This window comes from Vanacampus margaritifer, chromosome 2 (assembly GCF_051991255.1).
Source record: "Vanacampus margaritifer isolate UIUO_Vmar chromosome 2, RoL_Vmar_1.0, whole genome shotgun sequence".
In the NCBI taxonomy this organism is placed as follows: Eukaryota; Metazoa; Chordata; class Actinopteri; order Syngnathiformes; family Syngnathidae; genus Vanacampus; species Vanacampus margaritifer.
In genome coordinates this window covers 50,261,055-50,279,626 of record NC_135433.1, presented here as the reverse complement: position 1 = coordinate 50,279,626, position 18,572 = coordinate 50,261,055, and the positions used below count along the sequence as shown (strand labels likewise).

Below are 18,572 nucleotides of genomic sequence, written 5' to 3'. Positions count from 1 at the left end.
TTTTGCCTGTTACGACAGAAGCTTTTATACATTGTGTCTACCCGCAGCTGCTGTCACCATTCTGAACCATTATAGTCATCTGTGTGCTCTCCCAGTGTTTTTCTACTATACTAGTCAGCCACACCTGCCTATTTAAGGCTCTTCTGATGACTCCCTGATAGCCAGACGGTTCACTTTGCGGCAATGCAAGACACTTCAGAACTTTTTTGTGGATTGCCAACCCTGTCTATCACTCGTTGTCACAAGAATCCCCTCAAGATGAGCAAGAACCTGATGGTCACTGTCAGAGCCAGATGGAAGCCACTTCTTAACAGGCACACTGCTGCCTGCCTAGAGTTTGCCTAAAGACCCCGGAAGGACTCTCAGTTCAAAGTTCTGTGGTCTAATTGTACACTCATTGTACTTTCTCAGGTGTGGATGCTTTCCAGGTCCAGGACTGAGGGAAAGATGAATGTAGCAATCTATAGTCACCATTAAAAAAAAAAACTTTTTGCCAAGATGAAAGTGTACACCTGTTGACGACATTGAAACTATTTTACTCTGACAATAATTGACCATGCATTTGCCAAAGTCTCTATTTGTAGTGTTGTCCCAGAGAGTCAAGTCAGTGTCATGTGATGAAAAATTAGTTGTTCAAATGACCTCATGACAATAGACGCTAGTGCAGCAATCCTGGAGCCATTCAGTCTTATGATAACAAAAATCTTGGCAAATGACATGGTGATGTGGGACTTGATAGATATTATAACATTTTTAATACTCCATTTCATATATCAACCATTGTTACACACTATTAACATTTTAATTCTTTATATTAACCTTGTCGAAATGTTTTGTGTCCTGTGCAGAGCAGATGGTGTTGATTTCGGTATAATTTGACCTTAAGCTGGGACATACTATTTAGTCTAAAAAAGTTCCTTCTCAGCGTTTTGTGCGAAAACACATTTGGTCCTTGAGAACAGAATCTGTTTTGAACACGCACCCCTGACTCTGTTTTCGCCATCTGCTCACGGAAAAGTACCAGAGAGTATGTTTTGTCTACAAATGAAAGAGAGGAGGTCTTTTAACTATAAGAAGCGATTCTACAGGCAGAAGAGCTACATTTGACGCTCTGAATCCCACCTGTTTAAGTGATGAATTAGAGGCTGTTATCTGTCCAGAGATCTCTGACTGATTAAAAATCATTTTGCAAAGGTGTATTTTTCTTACATTAAATCTATCTTCATTTTTGGAAAACGCAAAGAGGACAAAATAAAATTATTCCTCTTTCAGACTCCACAGTAACTTTGGCAGTTGAGGATCTGCGTGAGGACTGGAACCAGATGTTTTGCACAGATTATGAGACCGATCTGATTTTATATCTCTGTTGGATTTGGGGTTGCAGTGCTGAGGTAAAAAGACAGTGTGTAGAATTTAGTCCCATCTAGTGGGGAAGTAATAGAATGCAATGACCTAAGTTTGAAGTGTGTGTATTTTGAAGCACACGCACTACGGTTGCTCAGAGATACCACACCTCACAAGCCTACCGCAAATACTTTGTTCACAAAGTTATTTTACTTCAGATAGTCGTAGCAGAAAGATGTCCTGTAAGGCACGGTGCGACCTATTTAACTCTTTCACTGCCAGACGTTTTCAGAAATGGGATGTCGCCAGTGCCAGCTGATTTAAGCATTTTGACTGATCTTTCAAGGTCCACAGAAAAAGTTGTGTTTGGACTATGGAAACACACATACTACCAAATGAAAGATTGGACTCTCATCTTTCATCAGAAAAAAAAGTTTGTTTCTACCTTATTCCGTTCTTCAGTAATCAACAATAGAAAATGGTTACTTTCACCGAAATGCTCTACAGTATTTTGAAACAAAAAGCGGAGAAAAAGAGCTTTTTGTGAAACTATGTTATTTCATGCACTCTAGTGAATTCTACACTTCTTTTTGTCCATGAATGATGCCACAAACACCTAAATAGTGCTTTACTTCTGTAAAACACTTACCACCAATAATGAAAAAGTGTTTTTAGTTTATTTCCATTCAACAGTGTAACAATTTGACAAAACAATTTCGCAAACTATTTACAAATGTGTGCAACTGTGGTACTATTTACAATTATGTGGATGTTTCAAATACAGTTTTTCTTTTTGTAACACTCCCCTGCGTGCAAGGAGACGGAGCAGGATTTGCACAACAGAGTAGTTTCACTACCGATTGTCCCTTTCGCGTGCAGACGTTACACTTTCTTGACGGCCTTTTTTTCCGGGGAATAGCAAGTAGCAGACTGTACCCACTGCTCCGATGAATATGCATTGGACTCGGGGTACTCTTCGTCGTCCGATTGAACGTCCGCCTGAGCGTGCTCGGTTGTGCTCCGTGTTTTCCGGTGTTAGCATCGCTAGCCCATGAACCTTTATGACGTCGTCATAGCCACCGCGTCAGCGCTTCCAACTTCGGCGTCAACCTCGGAGTCACCATCATCATCATCATCGATGATGATCATCGTCGTCATCAATGTGCTCTTTAGCGTTGGTCGATGCCTTTCGTCTTTGAAAAAAATTCCCAAGTGTGAGCTGCCTGCAACCGGTCGCCATTGTTCGCTTCTTCAGCCATCTAGCTCCGTCTCACGTCTTCTACTGCCGCGTCAATGCTTCCAACCTCGGAGTCACCATCATCATCATCGATGATGATCATCGTCGTCATCAATGTGCTCTTTAGCGTTGGTCGATGCTTTTCGTCTTTGAAAAAAAATGCTCGAGCGTGAGCTGCTTGCAACCGGTCGCCATGTTCTCTTCCCTTCCCCAGCCATTGTCCCCTCTAGCTCCGCCTCACGTCTTTTACTGACGCCTACCCAATCTTGTCAAAAGAGAGTCATTGCTGCCATCTAGGGGCCAAAAATAGTCATTAGGCTAACTAGATCTGCTTGAAACTTTCACCACAGCTGGGCAAGGCTTTCCTCCACCCGTTTCCCCCAAAAAAAAAAAAAAATTGGAGAACGTCTTTTAACGTCCTTGGCGGCCCTCCGTAGGTTTTTACTAAACGTCATTTAACGTTTTTGGCAGTCAAAGAGTTAATGAATGAACATTGAAAACATCAAAGAATTCTACACATGGTCCCTTTAATGTGGTAAGTTTAAAAGTAGAAGCTGAATCTTGTAACCACACAACCATTTTAATGTGCCGTACATATAGTGCACGAATGTTACATTTGTTATATATCCACTATTATATTGCCTTTAGTGGAGTAAATCAACACTATATCATCTGTTGTGGAGTAGATCTTTTCCTCCGCGTGTTCGTTTTCTTTCGGGTAGTGAGAATGTTGGTTATCTGGATACAGGCTGGAGATCAATGAACAGTTCCTTCAAAGCTTTTATTTCTACAGAATATTCCAGGCACAAGTGAGTTACAAACAATGGCTGTAGCCTCTCACAAGTGCGAAGATTACAGAGGATTTACAATATTCTTATACTATCTTGAAGGGCGGTACCACACAGTTTCCAGTAAACAGTTCAACCGGAGTTGACCGGACATGAGATAAAACTCAAGGACATCATTCAAACCCAAAGCCCATTTGAGGAATAGAGGAGGTTATTCAGTCATGACTGCACCTGGCAGAAATTGTGATAACACTCACAAGGATACATCCGCAGAACAAAGCTCTACTGAGGAAATGAAAACAGTTATGACTAAATCTGGGCAAAAGATACATTTCAATACATTTCAGATCCTACCATGCAAAAAAAAATGCCATTGAGGAAGGAGCCTTAATCTTAATATAGGTGACGATTTGGCGGAAGAACATACCAGATAAGTCTACTATCTGCCGCTAATTGCCGGTAGAACAGTCAACTGCGTGGCAAGACTCACTCTGTTATGTTGTAAGTAAAGGGGATCTCTGATCTGATCTTGTATCGGCCCCAATATTGAAAAATAAATTCGATCAAGCATCGGTGACAATGTTCACGATCCACAGACGATCCTATTTGCACTAACAAATTCATTATAAAGAGGTTTCGTTCTTGATTATTTTTAGTTAGTGTTACCAAACTAGGGTAGCTGTTGGTTAATTTCCAACTGTTCCACTGTTGCTCAGATAAACCAGTAGAAAAGATGTTCAGCGCATTAATTTCCTGTAGATTAGACAATTGTATTTTTTTTATTTTATTTTTTACAGATTTGAACCGAAAAAGCAATCTACTGCATTGGCACATCATGATGCTGTTCGAATTCTGATAGGCCCTAGAAAACTGGACCCAAAACCTTATTTTTGGTATACAAAGCTCTCTCTGGATGTTCTTGATTAATAATCATAACCATCCCTCTTTTTGTATATTTAATTTGATAATCTGTGCGTTATTTCCCTGTTTTCTAATACTGGCAATATAACTTGACTTCTATGCTTTTCAGCATTTATCTAACTTATTGTGCTATCGGCGCAAACATTTACACTGCTCCTTATAGCCCAGTTAGCTATGTGATACAAAACAATAAAAATCGATTTGTAAGGTGTTTCTGTTTCGTTTCTGCTGTCTGATCCTCCCCATTCGCATCCCGTCACATTATTGGTTGGTTTTGTGTCGGTCACAGTCGCTCAGACTATCACATCATTGAACCCGCCCTAAAAGGTGGGGATTAATGGCATTTCGTTTATGTACAGTTAACAGAATTTCGAGTTGAGTTCTGGAGTCGTACGCGGTAAGCCTGTCCTCTTCATACAGGTAGGTGAAGGAAACACGGATATTATTATGATAATAAGCAGATGATGCGCGGTTCATATTGATGGCGTAGCCTTAGTGCTTATACGATAACGATGTTGCCTTTGTAACAGCGCGTGCGAATATGCCATGTGTGTTTCTGCACCGGCCAAATTATTTGGAAAATAGAAGTGACGCGATGCAAGCATGTATGTATATCAAGAGTGTGTAAGTGATGCACCAACAGCGACTTACATTACAGATTCGTCACATCGCGAATAATCATGGCTCTGGACGGATGTGGCCTCGTTTGCAAATATATCCTCTTCCTCTTCAACCTGATTTTTGCGGTAAGTCTGGACTCCACTATGAACATAGTGGCTGTGTTTTGGAAATGGAACATAATAATCTTATGGTCGTTTTTGTAGTATGACATCTAAAGCCAACTTTCGTTTGTATACAAGTGACCAATCAGACTTTATTTCTTTGGACGTATAGGATCAGTAATCTGGCCTGGGGGAAACATTTTGATCTAATGATATAATGTGTTAAGCGAGTTTCCAAAGGAGTGGGCTTGACTCGCTTTAGTTTCGTTTCTTTATAAAAGCAACCCGATACCCTCCCTCCCTTGGATAGTTTTTATTTTCCTCACAGAGACTCAGACAAAAGTACCGTACTGCTGCAGCTCCTTTTATGCAATAAAAGTTTGATAAAAAGTACAAACTCTGAAATGTATGTACAGTATTTGAGTATTAATAGTCGTTTTGCTAATTTGGCACAACAAATACTTGTGCAGACAAAATAGCTTCCCTCTTTATTAATTGCATAATACCCGACTTAGAAGGAATTAAATGTTATCAAAACAACGTTGCTTTGATGATTTTGTGAACTGACTAACAAAGAAAAGCACAATTAGGTAATGATGGATTTTTGAAGATCTAAGTGGGTAAACTGACTAGCTGACACGAGACAACAAATATTCTCACAAATTCTGACATAATCAAGCAATTCTCTTAAGTTAGCCAATGGATGGGAATATCTAGTTTAGTTTTGGTTTTGATAGTGTTTATTAAGCTTTGCAATTGGTTAGGGTCAGTCAAAAACTTCCATTTGTGTGCTGTGTCTTGGCAGCGGACCAAAAAAAAAGGATGCAAAAAAGAAAAATATGAAGCCAATGGACTTTTTTGTGTACTTCACATGAACAAGTTTTTGTTTTGCAGGTGCTGGGTTGTGCCTTACTGGGTCTGGGCCTGTGGCTGAGGTTCAGTGACAACACCAGACCAATCTTTGAAATTGACGCCCTTAACTCCAGCACATTTGTGTTGGGTGAGTTTGGTGTTCATCCTTTGCCCACCCACATGACGTATGAGATGTATACTGTATTTGTAGCTTTTGTCATGTTTACAAACATGTAAAAGCTCTCTAAAACCCAAACTATTCAAGTTAAATAAATTCAAAGAAACAACCAATCATCAGCAACATGAACCGATTTAGGAATTTATAACTTTTTGACTGGTTTAACTTTATAAATATTGAGGATGATTCATTAGTTTGTGTACCATTGGATTTTTTTTTAAAATCCAAGCTCATTTTTGGATTCAAATCAGTTTTTGTTAACACCCCCTGTTTTTTTGTTTCATTCACTTAAAATTGCTCTCTCTTTTTAAATTAAGGTGTGATTTTACTGATAGCGCTTGGCACAGTGATGTTGGTCGTGGTTACGGTTGGAGACTACGGGGCCTGCAGTGAGAAGAAATGTGCTCTCCAAGTGGTGAGATGCTTTCCTCTTTAGACCATTTGAACTTTAATGATACATATTATGCTTGGAAGAGGCGATACAACCTAAACATTTAATTTAACTTTTTTTTCTTCAGAAATTGTGATTTCTAATACTTTTACCCATTCTGCTAACATAAAATGCAAAATAAAGACATAAATTAAAAAAAAAAAAGCATAGTAAAATGAGCCCGCAAACGGCATTGCATATATCTGCCATATTTTGGTGAATTCTGAGTGATTTGGGAGGCTTTCATACAGACACATTCCCTGTTATCGAGCCTTAGGAGGTACCGCTGGACAAATGATTTTGAAGAAGTTGTTTTCTTCATCATTTTATCACTGACCTTTTCTGTTAAAACTTCTAACATTTTGAGGTGTCTGGGCTGGTCCATTAATATTGTAGAAGACTAAAAGTACAAGCTGAAGTATTGAAAAAGAAATCTGAGGCTAAGCATTAGATCAACTACACAGTGTCAAATATTTCACGATATTGTTTTTTGAAATCTGAATATAGCAAACACAAATTCTCATATGCGTTTAATGAATTTGTACAATAGGTTCACTTTTTGAATTGAGCAACAGAAATTAAATGTACATTTCCATGATTGAAATGGCAGGGTCAGAAATGCGGATCCCATGTATATTTTGGTGGCCGTGGCTTAGGGTGTAGAGACGGTCGCTCAGTAACCAGAAGGTCGGCTGTTCGATCCCCGCTCTCCCCAAGTCATGTGTCGTTGTGTTTTTGGGCAAGGCACTTCACACACATTGCCTCCAGTGCTACTCACACTGGTGTATGGAAGGTGCGAATGTTTGGTGGTGGTCGGAGGGGCTGTAGGCGCACACTGGCAGCCTGCCTCAGGGCAGCTGTGGCTTCTTAAGTAGCTTACCGCCACCACGGTGTGAATGTGTGAGTGCATTGATAATGTATCCATTCTATTGTAACGCGTCTTTGAGTGTCCAGAAAAGGGCTATATAAATCTGATGCATTATTATTATTATTAACCTTCAAAAGTGATTTTGAAACAAAATGCAAAACATAGTTTAAGTTTACTTTATTACAATAGCATAACCAACAACTTGTATTCAAATATACTAACATTGTGGTTACCATGCCAGTGTTTATTCAACATACTGCAAGTTAGCATGTAAGTACAAGTAAATAAGTTTTAGCATCATGGTCCGGAAGTCCGATCATCTTCAAAGTAGTGTACTTTATTTGGAAGTGAAACCATCTCAAAAAGATGTTAGGAAAGCCTGAGTAACTGATAAGAGTTTCACTTCCCTTTATCTAGAAAGAAGTAATTGTATCCTACTCGGTGAATTAGGGTGAAAGGCGTTTGCCTCACCTTCTTAAAGGCACATAAAGTAACTAAAACACATCAGTAAAATACGTACAGTACTTTCTATACATTTTAAACTAGCATTTTTTTCCTGTTCAAATATCCAATATGTTAACGGTGTGGGAGGAATAAAACAGTCGCATTTTTTTATTTTATTATATGGTCTATAGTTTCACCTATTGCAGGTGGGTCTTATGTAACATATCCCTCCCTCACGTCTACTGTATTTTTTTTGTAAATTTATTGTATACATAGAAAATTCCTCAGTGTGAGGTAGTGTGCTATTCTACACCACTGAACTATAACCACAATAAAAACATGGTTAATAGCACACATTTCCTAATTATATATATTAGAATGTTGTGTTGGGTAAATGTGAAGCCATCCTCAACAGACGATGATGATAGAATCTCAACTTGCTCTTTCAGTTCTCGGTTCTCTTGTTCATCCTGGCGGTTGCAGAGACCGTTGTTGGTGTGCTTGCTTACGCCAGGAGGGAAGAGGTAAGAGGGGCCAGAAAACAGAGGCCTAACTAATAGAAATTGGGTAATTACAAATCAATTTTTGTTCTCTGTCATTTGAAGGTTGGGATGAGAGTCACAGAGTTCTACAATAGCATCTATACTCTGTATGCAGCCAGTGGAGATGCTGGCCTTGGCGTCACACTCATGTTCGTTCATGAGATGGTGAGGACAAATGCTCCTCCATTTCTATACTGCTACTGTTTGTAATTGCTGAATTATTCTTAATTCAATTCACTTGACCTAATGAGTTTCCCAATTTGAGTTTTCCAAGTAGAGATTGTATATATATATATATATGTGTCTGTATACAGTGCTGCTCAAAAGTTTGTGAACCTCTTGAGCAATTTGGACTTTCCAATTGTTTCAACCTGATTTTGTTGTTCAATCTGAACCATTACGTTTTATATAAAATAACAGGTGTAGGTTTATCAATTCAATGCATTGTTTTTTTTTTGTTTTTTATATCAATTGTGTAGTCAAAACTAAATTAAAAAGAGTTTTTGGTTCATTCATGTAGGTGCAAAAGTAAGTGAACCCTGAGCTGCATTGCTTAAAACAAGCAGTCAAGTAGGATCAGGTAGGACAAGTTGGTAGCTAAACGAACCACTGAAATGGACCAATGAAATTTAGTGAAGAAATTGTGCATCACTGACTGAAACAGAGACAAAACTACGTCACTTTAGTCTTACCCAGGTGAACCCATACAGGTCAGCTATGCTGAGAGGAAGAGAAATCTCAGGGGACCTCCGGAAGTGGGTAGTGACAGCACATCTGTCTGGGGAAAGCTATAAAGTCATCTAAAAAAAAATTTGAGCTTCATCATTCCACTGTGAAGCAGATCATATGCAACTAGAGAACACTGAACATTGCTACAATCCTGCCTAGAAGTGGACGACCTTCGCTCTCTCTCTCTCTCTCTCTCTATATATACACACTATTTTGAAAATAAATGTATTGTTAAGAGATGTTTAGCTCAAAATTGTCCAAATTATTTTCTCAACGGCCACCTCCTCCCTAAAAAAAAAGAGTAAAATACAAAAAATAAAAGATAAAATAACCCCGTGCAACTCCCCCCCCCCCCCCCGCCCACTTTTTTTTTTTTTTTAATAAAATAAAAGTGCAAATTTGTGTGTATGTATTTCAGTTTAATTAATTTATAAAACTAGATTATTTATTTACAGTCTCATCATGGTTTAATATTCATATGTAAAATACATAACCTGCTTTATGGGGGAACTGGATGGATTACTGGAATTTCGGATTATTTCAAAGGAATATTTCCAAGCAAATTACAGAATTACAAGCTTGGTCAGAGAACAAATTAAAGTTGTATGTCAAGGTACCGTGGGCCATTTCCATTACAGCCACAAACATATGGATGAACAAGGTGACTGCTGCTTGTTAATTGAGTGGAGTTGATACTTCTTACAGTATATGTTCGCAGAGAAAATATTTGGAATAAGTCGCTCAAATGTTTTCACTTGACAGTGGTTATAAAGATCTTCTGTTTTAACACACCTTCATCTTCCTCCATCTTGCAGCTTCATTGTTGCGGCGTGACAGGGATCACGTTGTTGGAGTCTCTTCAAAAGACCTGCCCTAAGCCAAAAGGGTTCTTGGAAAATATCATCATGCCTGTAAGATGCCCCCTTCAGAGATTTTGGGTGCCATGGATGTGCTCAGTTTCTGGTTTTTGCTTTCAGACATGTCCTGGTGTTATCACTGATTTCTTCAATAGCAACGCACCAATGGTGATGGCCATCTTCATTGGAACAGGCGCTTTGTTGGTAAGCTAAAAATCAAGCAAATTAAATCTTAGGGTGCATGGATGAAATCAAGCTACAGAAGTAAGAAAAATACATTATAGTTGTTTTTGGAAATAGGGAATAGAGATTGGACAGTCGAGCATATAGTAACGTGTAAGATAAATTGTTTAGAACCAGTTATGAGCAGAAAAAAAAGTTCCACATTTGACTTGCTCAAATCATTTCAAGACTTTGTATAGGTTGTATTCAAAATGTGATGGAATTTGTTTCTTAATGAAAAACTGATAGACAGAATTCATGGTGGAGCTTACGGTCATGTTCTAACCACTTGAAACTCTGTCCCCATCTTTTCTTTCATACATTTTAATCACATTTTCTTGCCTTTGACACCCCCCCCCCCCCCCCCGTTTCCCACACACACACACACACACACACACACTCCACAAACAAAGATCATTGCTCTAATATGCAGCACGATCCTCAATCGGAAGCTCAATGAGTCCAGCTCATCTCCTCAGTACATCATTTTGACCAACGCTTCTCCATCCCTGGCTAACGTGTCTCAGAATGAGCTCGTCTCCAGCTCGTACCCTGACCAAGAACCTGCCATCTTGACTCCTCTCACAGCGGCCAACACCACTGTGATCCAGACTTAGTCTGCTCGTGTTCATTAAAAAAAAACAAACATATTCCACAATAAAAACATGATACTTTTTACTAAGCACACATTAACAATTTCTTAAATGTACAACACGTAGTAACTATGACAAAACAAATTACACTAGTGCCATTAAAAAGGCTGCTTTTCTTGTTAGAGTTGACCATAGTCATTTTCTTTGTATGCAGGTTTGAAGGGATATTCAGCACAAAATCAACTTTATTTTTTTCTTTCTGATAACTGTATGAACGGGTGTCTACCAACGCCATCTAAATGTCCTAGTCGTTATTTTGACATTTTAGCGCATGTTTGTTGAAAGCTTGAATTTGGGGCAAAAACGGTGTGTGTGGCGCCATCTTCAAATTAAATACTGGGATAAACAAAATGTGTCTGTTTGTCCTCTCATTGGACAAGAAGTGATTTACGTCATCACTTGCACAATATGACGTAGCCATTCTGCCACCCACCAGCTCAGTCTCGTACACGCCTCCTTATTTTAAACGAGAGTTGTAGTAGTAGCGTTTAGCAAACATCTTTATACCCATTTTTAGATGAGTGATTTATTAGCATAGCATTTGGTTAGATTTAGCTTAGCTTGCCATAGTGTAGAAATGATTTAGATCGTAGTTTTCACTGCTGCTGTCAATTACAGCCAGACCACGCCCAACCCTCCTCATTCGCAAGCCCAACGGTCCTCCTGGAGCGCCGTTTTCAATTACTAGTGGCTGGTGGAGCAAAATTCCAAGCAGGAATGTATAGGGAATTCTTCATCAGTAATAAACAGAGGTTTTCCCCCTCAATTTAACGCTCTTAACTTTCACATTTCCATTCAAAACTCAGCAATATCCTTCCTTTCCTTTCTTCTGATATCATTACACTCTGTTCCTAGTCAGTGGAATCCTATGCACAAGATGTAATAGGTTCACTCTTTTGCAAGTTTAATCTTAGCTGCCATGGGGCTCGGGGTGGTCATCCATTGCTTCATTCACCCTTGCTTTATTTCCCCTTTACTTTCTGTGTCTGCATGACAGATCACTGCCCTGGTGTGCGCCATTATCCTCTTGAAAGAGATCAAGAAAGCCCTGCTAGCCAGCGCTGCCCAATACTCCGCTGTTTACTAGGTGGAGGATTCCCATTTCATTCTTGACTCAGCCTCAAAATATCATTGCCACGTGTACCATTATCTTAACGGGTGACGCAATACTTGTATGCAAGCACTTGCTTTGAATCACCATTTTTGTCAACATTGGATTTACATTTCAGATTACATAAGGGAAGCTACACTAACAGCTCAATCAATTAGCTGTTCAGTGTACGTAGTACCATATCAGACACCCGTCATTGAAACTTAAGTTTATTAACAAGTATGTCAGGTTAAGAACTGGTCGGTGTCACCATTTGTCACTGAAAATTAGTCCATTAAATGTGTCTAAAAATCTTACTAGCTAGACAACTTGTTTTATTTTGTGTAACCTAAGATTGGTTAAGGACGGTGTTGGATTTTTGTTTTTCTCTTTTAGGAATTGTGAAAGACATTGGCTTTCTTTTTTCTTAGTAATAATAAACTACTTTGTAATACTATGGTGGTGATTTTTGTGTCAAAAGTGCTGATTAATTCCAAAATCTCAACAATATTATTTTATATCAATCAAGTGTGCTTTTACAAAAATACTTAACTGCGCTGGAGAGAGAAAAAAAATCCTCATGGATGTAATATCTGAAATATAATTAAAATTTTGCATGACATTTTTAATTGAATGCTGGACTTGAGCCATTTTACAAGCATAGGCCTAATGTATTCCAAGCATGGTAAGGTTTAATTATATCATGTTCCGTCTTAAGATAATGAAGGTGAGCACTAAATGTGATAGTTTTTTTGGTAAGTTATCAAATACTAGCTTGCTGAAGTAGACATCGCACATTTTGTGCTACTCAGACTGTAATAGAAAGGAGTTGGGATTAACAAGTCATTTTTTTCTCTTTTTTTTTTTCCAAAGTCGGTTGCCTTTAGTAACTCTCAAGAGGTTTGTGTACTTTATAGTCATAAAGACAGCAGGAACAGATTGCAGTATTGTACACCAAGGTCTTTATTTCCAAGCTCATACATCACTACTGAGACCTGTGAGGATAAAAACAAAACCTTAATTAATTATTATTTTTCCTTTACATCTTAATATAGCTCTTTCTCCCCCCCCCAAGTTGGCCATTTGGAATCATAATGTAGGCATGGCGTTAGATTTTTGAAACTCACTGCTGATGCAACCAACAATGCAGTCACCCTCTGCAACAGAGCACATTCCTGTCAGACGTACAAAGTAAATCTAAAGACAAGGAAAGAAAGGGAAAACATAATTATTACATTCATTTATAATTGTGGTCTTCTTAAAACCATTTACAAATGGTTTTAGTTAGTACTGTTGTCTGTTTAAAATACTACACTGAAAGTTGTCTGATATATGTTTTGGTTTAGATACCTCTGGGTCCTTTGGGAGAGATAACATGCCCCAGTTGATGGAGGCAATGTGTAAGGGTAGTGGAAAAAGCGAGAGATCAAGAATAGGATCCTGCAGATGTGGTGGGTGCCAGGGCAACTTTAGATACAATGGAAAGATTAACATTTCAGTTAAAAAGAAATGACAGTTTTGAATGCATAACGAAACGCCTACAATGCAGCTTTCTGCCCATTTTGCATTAGTTCAACAAAACTTGTGGCCTAAGAATATTTGGTGCAAATCTACTTTGTATAACAACAGCAAAGTAGTAAAAGTGAATTTTTGAGTGCATTGCAAAATGTTAAAATTAGTGATGGATAAATAAAGCTTCATGAAGCACTTAATTTTTATTTTTTTACTCCTCTTGTTTGCACTCTTGGTAAAGATGCAATGGAAATGTAATCAATTTCAATTGCACTAGCCTTTATATTTAAGCCAAGAGCACCATCAAGAGCAGAAAAAATAAATAAAGTTGCCTCATGAAGCTTGTGACAACCTGACATACTGTACCTGATGTACAAGGATTTTGGAAATTCACTTCATATTCAAAGGCAAAAATCATCAGTATGTCTGCATTACATGGTTTATTACATCACAGCCGTGCAGGACCACCTTGTAAATGTCCGGGTCAGACGTCGTCACCATCTGCAGTGAGCAGGGCACGTTGACCTCTGAAGGCGGAGAAAACTGGGGTGCTGGAAGCTCCACTAAAGGGTCAGCTATCAAAAGGAAAACTAGAGCTCCCATTCCATGGTCTACAAAGACATATGTCATTAGTAAAATTCATAGGACAATGGAAGCCTTGTAATTTAATAAATTATTATGAACACACACCCTGCCGGCTTGCCATTTCAACCAAAACAAGAGAAACAACTCTATAACGGCCAAACAAAGAATGACACGTTAACTTTTTACAGTGTTTTGTGGGTCGTATTGCAATTTCCTGTAGGAAAGTTTCTTTAAAGACTTAGCGTGTTCCATTTTGCAAAAGACTGCAATAAGCCTGAATCCTCAAATTCTTGAATTATGACATACACAGGCACTGCGTAAAACTGGCTTACCGATCCTTTCAAAAAGCTTGTCCTCTTCCCCATCGAGTTGCTTAAAAAAGTTTAAATGGGTGTTGCTGACCAATAAAATTTGGATAGATGTAGAGAGGCCAAGAATCTGATAAGGCAGTTTCTTTTTCAGAGTTCATGCTTCTTTCAGGGTCGACAAGGTAGTAGAAGTGGTGGAGGTAAGGATGCGCTTGGACCCCTTCAACATCATCCGTCTCTTCCGTGGTTATTGGTGTTGCGGTTTGTTGAAATTCTGAACGTATAGATGAAGGTGGCGTCACAGGATACATTTGATTATAGTGATCAGGGTAGTTGGGTATACATGAGGGGAAGGATGGCCAGACAACTGAACAGGAAAGGAAGAAAGCTTAAAATACAAAGCCATAGGAGGAGCGTCTGATTGCAGAGGGTCATGAGAAGGGAGGAAACCGGCAGGAGTTGCAGGCATGGACTTAATAAACTTTACTTTTACTTCATCACCAGCAAAGAGAGGACTTTGGATCAAATCAGACAGAAGATATTTTCCATTTTTATCTGGCTCCTTAACAGAGGGATCCGAGTGGGCTGAATGGACAGAGGGTCAATCACGGGGCCTCGTCATGCTTTTGTCATGAATATCACTGGATTTTATTGTTGTTTCTCTTTTTGGATAAAGAAGAGGCAATGAATCCCTCCAAGCAAGATCTGGAAAATAGCGATAAGGGTATGGATAATGTTGTGGTGATTGAGATAATGTTGTCCTGGCTTCAGACTGTTGATTTCATTGGGGGGTAAAAATGGGAGAGGATTTTGGGGATGGGCCTGGATCAGAATCTTCGGGTGGGTCAGATTGAGGGATTTTGGGGTGATGGTAGTAGTGGTAATAAGGATGGAAGACAGTAGGTGCTTCAACTTGAAGCCAGCCGTAACGAGCCGCTCAGTCACTCCTTGTAAAAGTGAAACTGCCTGAATTGGCCTGCCCCATTTTCCCTTCTCAAGAGTCCGCTTTAACTCATCAGCCTGTGGTGAGCACCTCTCATCTACCAAGTAAGATGTCAGGGACCAAATCAAAAGCCGTGGAGTCGCTTCCATGGGCTCCACCTTTTTACCTGGCACCCCTTTACTACCCCCACCCAACTCATCGACGCAAGAGTAGAGTAAATGTATTCTCTCCAATCTGAAGATGAAGAGTGTGTTTTCCATCCTGAGAAGAAAAGAAGGTAACTTTGTGAGGTCACATCGGAAATGCAATAATAGAAATGTCTGCTCCATGTTCGGTAGTCATTTTTAAACCTTTATATTTTGCGTCTGTCTACTTCTGAGATTAAATAGGTCATTTTTCCTGTAATCTTTCCTGTAGTGGGTCTTGATGGGATTAAGTTAATAGGCCTACATGAAACTTCCATAAATTGGATGCAATGCAGTTCTACACTACATACACAACTCCCTCTGAAACAGTGAGCATTATTTATGCCATACGTAAACTTGAAATATTTGAATCCCTATTAGAGTGGACAAGTGTAGAAAATTTAGATATTACGTATATCATTATCTATCCTAGTATGATTAGCAAAACAGTAACAGAACAAGAAAGAATAGAGCCTACCTTGACTGTGATGCCACATGTAATGAATGGAGTGGCTATTAACATATCTGTATCTTGTCTATCCAAAGTATATCCACACTGTTACTGTTGAGCCAGTAACAACACTCCACGAACTGCACAAGTCAAGAAATTCGTTGACAATTCATAAATATTACATTCATGTGTCCACCTTAATACGGCTTACTCTTAAGCCTCACTTCTTGTGCAGCAGGAAGTCTGACATCCATACCATGAGAGGAGCAACAGAGTGACGAAGGGCTCATGGAAGGCTTGATGCGAGAGACCGGACATGACATCTTGACTGGAGTCCCCCTCCATAGCAGAGGCAGCACATAACTGTCTCCCTAGTCATTGCAAATATTTTATTATTTTTAGGGTTATTGAAGATAAGATTCTTTATTGGTCATGTGCAAGTAGAACACAAAATACAAATACAGAACTTTTTTTTTTTAGGGCCTCCCAGTGACATCCTATATACAAAATCTATTATACAAAACGTACTGTACCTGTCGTGTGACATGGCATACATCATACTGGGCTATCAAGCTGAGGTCTCGCCATGTGGTCTCCACAGAGTAACCACATTGAGGTGACAGCTGGGAGAGGCGAATGGATGATCCATTCTCTGGTTTAAAAACAAAACAAAAATTCAGTTAATTAAGTTTGTATATTTAAAAAGAAAATCCAGATGTAAAGTGAGTGTGCAATAAAACCAAAAATCTCAGACTACACCTTGAAGAAGCTGCGAGTTCACCTCCGTCCAGCAGGAGCTGTACAGCTTGTCTCCTCCTGACAATTAGGGTCATGGCGGTGTCTCCACAATCCACCTCAGGCTGAACCTTCTGACAGACCTCCTCTGAGCCATCGAGCCGCTGACCTGGCATCCTCACTTTACCTTTTCCTTGTGAGTGGACTGACAAGGAACAGCAACCACAAAACAGGAGTGTTGCACACCTGTCCTCTTGGGACATAATCTCACAATGCAATTTTCCATATAGAATGGATAAGGGGTAAGTCAAGCACCATTACCAAATGATTTGACTTGAATGCCAACAGGAGAAAATCAAAATTAAACCAATTTTCACACATTAACTCATTCACTGCCATTGACGACCATAGACGTAAAAAAATCATGTGAAGTATTTCTATTAGTTTAAAAAAAAAATCCATTTCATTTAATTTTTGATGAAAACCTAGATTTTTCTTTTGTACATTTATAACCGATATAAAATTATCATGCGATTAATTACCAATAAATGCCCCTTATTTTATTTTTTAAATTAGGCCCATCAGGCGATTAAAATTTGTATTTGTAATTAATAACATGACTTCACTAGTTGACTAACGATTAATCTGTTCTAAATGTATATATTTATATAATTATTATTAATATATTTAATATTTTTTCCCCCTAGGTTTTCATACTCTTGTTAGCAAAAGTGGAAAAAAATTTAACTAATAGAAATAGTTGAAATGAATTTTTTACGTCTATAGCCGTCAATGACAGTGAATGAGTTAAAGAGAGAAACCACCTTTCTGCCAGAGTAACCATTTGTATCAACGACAGTAGGTCCGAACGATATTAAAGAAATCCTTGCTATGTAGTTGGCTTAATAAAACACTCATACTAAAAGGGTGGCCAGGTGGTTGCTAATGACTATTACAAGTGTGTATGCGTTTTTCCTCCCACTTCACAAATAGGTGTGAACCTAAATGGTTGCTTGTCTACATATGCCCTGCGGTTAGCTGGCAACGAGTCCAGTAAGGTGTCAGTATGGAGGGGCTTTAGGACCCAGATGCGGGAAGGCAGAGCAAGGAGGCCGAAGTATAGTCCAAGAAAAAAGGTTTTAATTTCTAATCAAAAAGGCTATCTTCAAAGTACAAAATAAATTGAACTAACAAAGCATGAATCTAAACATGGCTAAACAACTTAGGCAAATCTAACAGCATGACATGGTTCCTGACAAGGCAAAAAAGGACAGCGTGACGTGGAGACAGACTTACAACAACAGCAACAATGAACCGACCCAGACAGGGGGGAGACAGCCGACTAAATAGACCAACACTAATGACATAACAAGACACACCTGGCTGAGGGCACTGATTGGATGACACATGAGGGTAATGGGGACACAGGTGGAAACAATCAGGAGTCAGGGTTGACACACACACACCACACGAGGAAGGGCAAGTGACCAGAAACGAGAGGAGTCAATTTTCAAACTAAAACAGGAAATGACAAGACAAGGGGAACACACAAGGAAAACAGAAGCTAAACGTGACAGGAACTAAACATGACTAGAAATAAACATGACATAAGGAAGTCGTTAGAGCATTTATGATCCATCTTAAAGGGAAAGTCAACCTTAAATATTTCTTGACAATAACATGTTATATATGACCTCAATAGTCTTAACATGACATTCTGATTAATATTACATTTGTGGAATTTGACTTATGCAGCAAGCCGTTTTTATCCATTTCAGGGGGCGGCCATTTTGCCACTTGCTGTTGACTGACGATGACATCACAGTTGCTAACGACCAATCACAGCTCACTTGTTTTCTGAAGCTTGTAACGTGTGATGGTTTGGGCAGAGTATAGCCATGGACGGTGTTGCTGGATAGCTAAATGGAGAGCAAAAAAGGGCTGAATGTCCACATGTAACTTACTTTATTAAAAAA

At 39.0% G+C, this 18,572-nt stretch overlaps 1 protein-coding gene and 1 long non-coding RNA gene across 4 annotated transcripts; one reads left to right on the top strand and one right to left on the bottom strand.

The window, feature by feature from the left end:
- The first annotated feature begins 4,595 nt into the window (after positions 1-4,595).
- On the top strand, positions 4,596-12,331 carry cd9r (CD9 molecule related). Of its 2 annotated transcripts, none has more exons than XM_077558911.1 (9): positions 4,596-4,710; positions 4,949-5,036; positions 5,907-6,012; positions 6,360-6,457; positions 8,234-8,308; positions 8,390-8,491; positions 9,871-9,966; positions 10,033-10,116; positions 11,785-12,331. In XM_077558911.1, the coding sequence occupies exons 2-9, from the start codon at positions 4,971-4,973 to the stop codon at positions 11,872-11,874; spliced, it is 717 nt and encodes a 238-aa protein (XP_077415037.1). In that variant the 5' UTR covers positions 4,596-4,710; positions 4,949-4,970; the 3' UTR covers positions 11,875-12,331. The 2 variants fall into 2 exon arrangements, with proteins under 2 accessions (XP_077415037.1, XP_077415036.1); XM_077558910.1 differs by having other exon boundaries at positions 10,548-12,331.
- A 671-nt stretch (positions 12,332-13,002) lies between these two features.
- On the bottom strand, positions 13,003-18,178 carry LOC144044216 (uncharacterized). Of its 2 annotated transcripts, none has more exons than XR_013291208.1 (9): positions 17,893-18,178; positions 16,621-16,801; positions 16,395-16,513; positions 16,086-16,232; positions 15,889-16,001; positions 14,307-15,486; positions 13,858-14,000; positions 13,228-13,344; positions 13,003-13,074 (listed from the first exon to the last, which is right to left on the bottom strand). It is a non-coding gene; the product is annotated as an uncharacterized LOC144044216 (long non-coding RNA). The 2 variants fall into 2 exon arrangements; XR_013291209.1 differs by having other exon boundaries at positions 16,118-16,232.
- Positions 18,179-18,572: the final 394 nt, after the last annotated feature.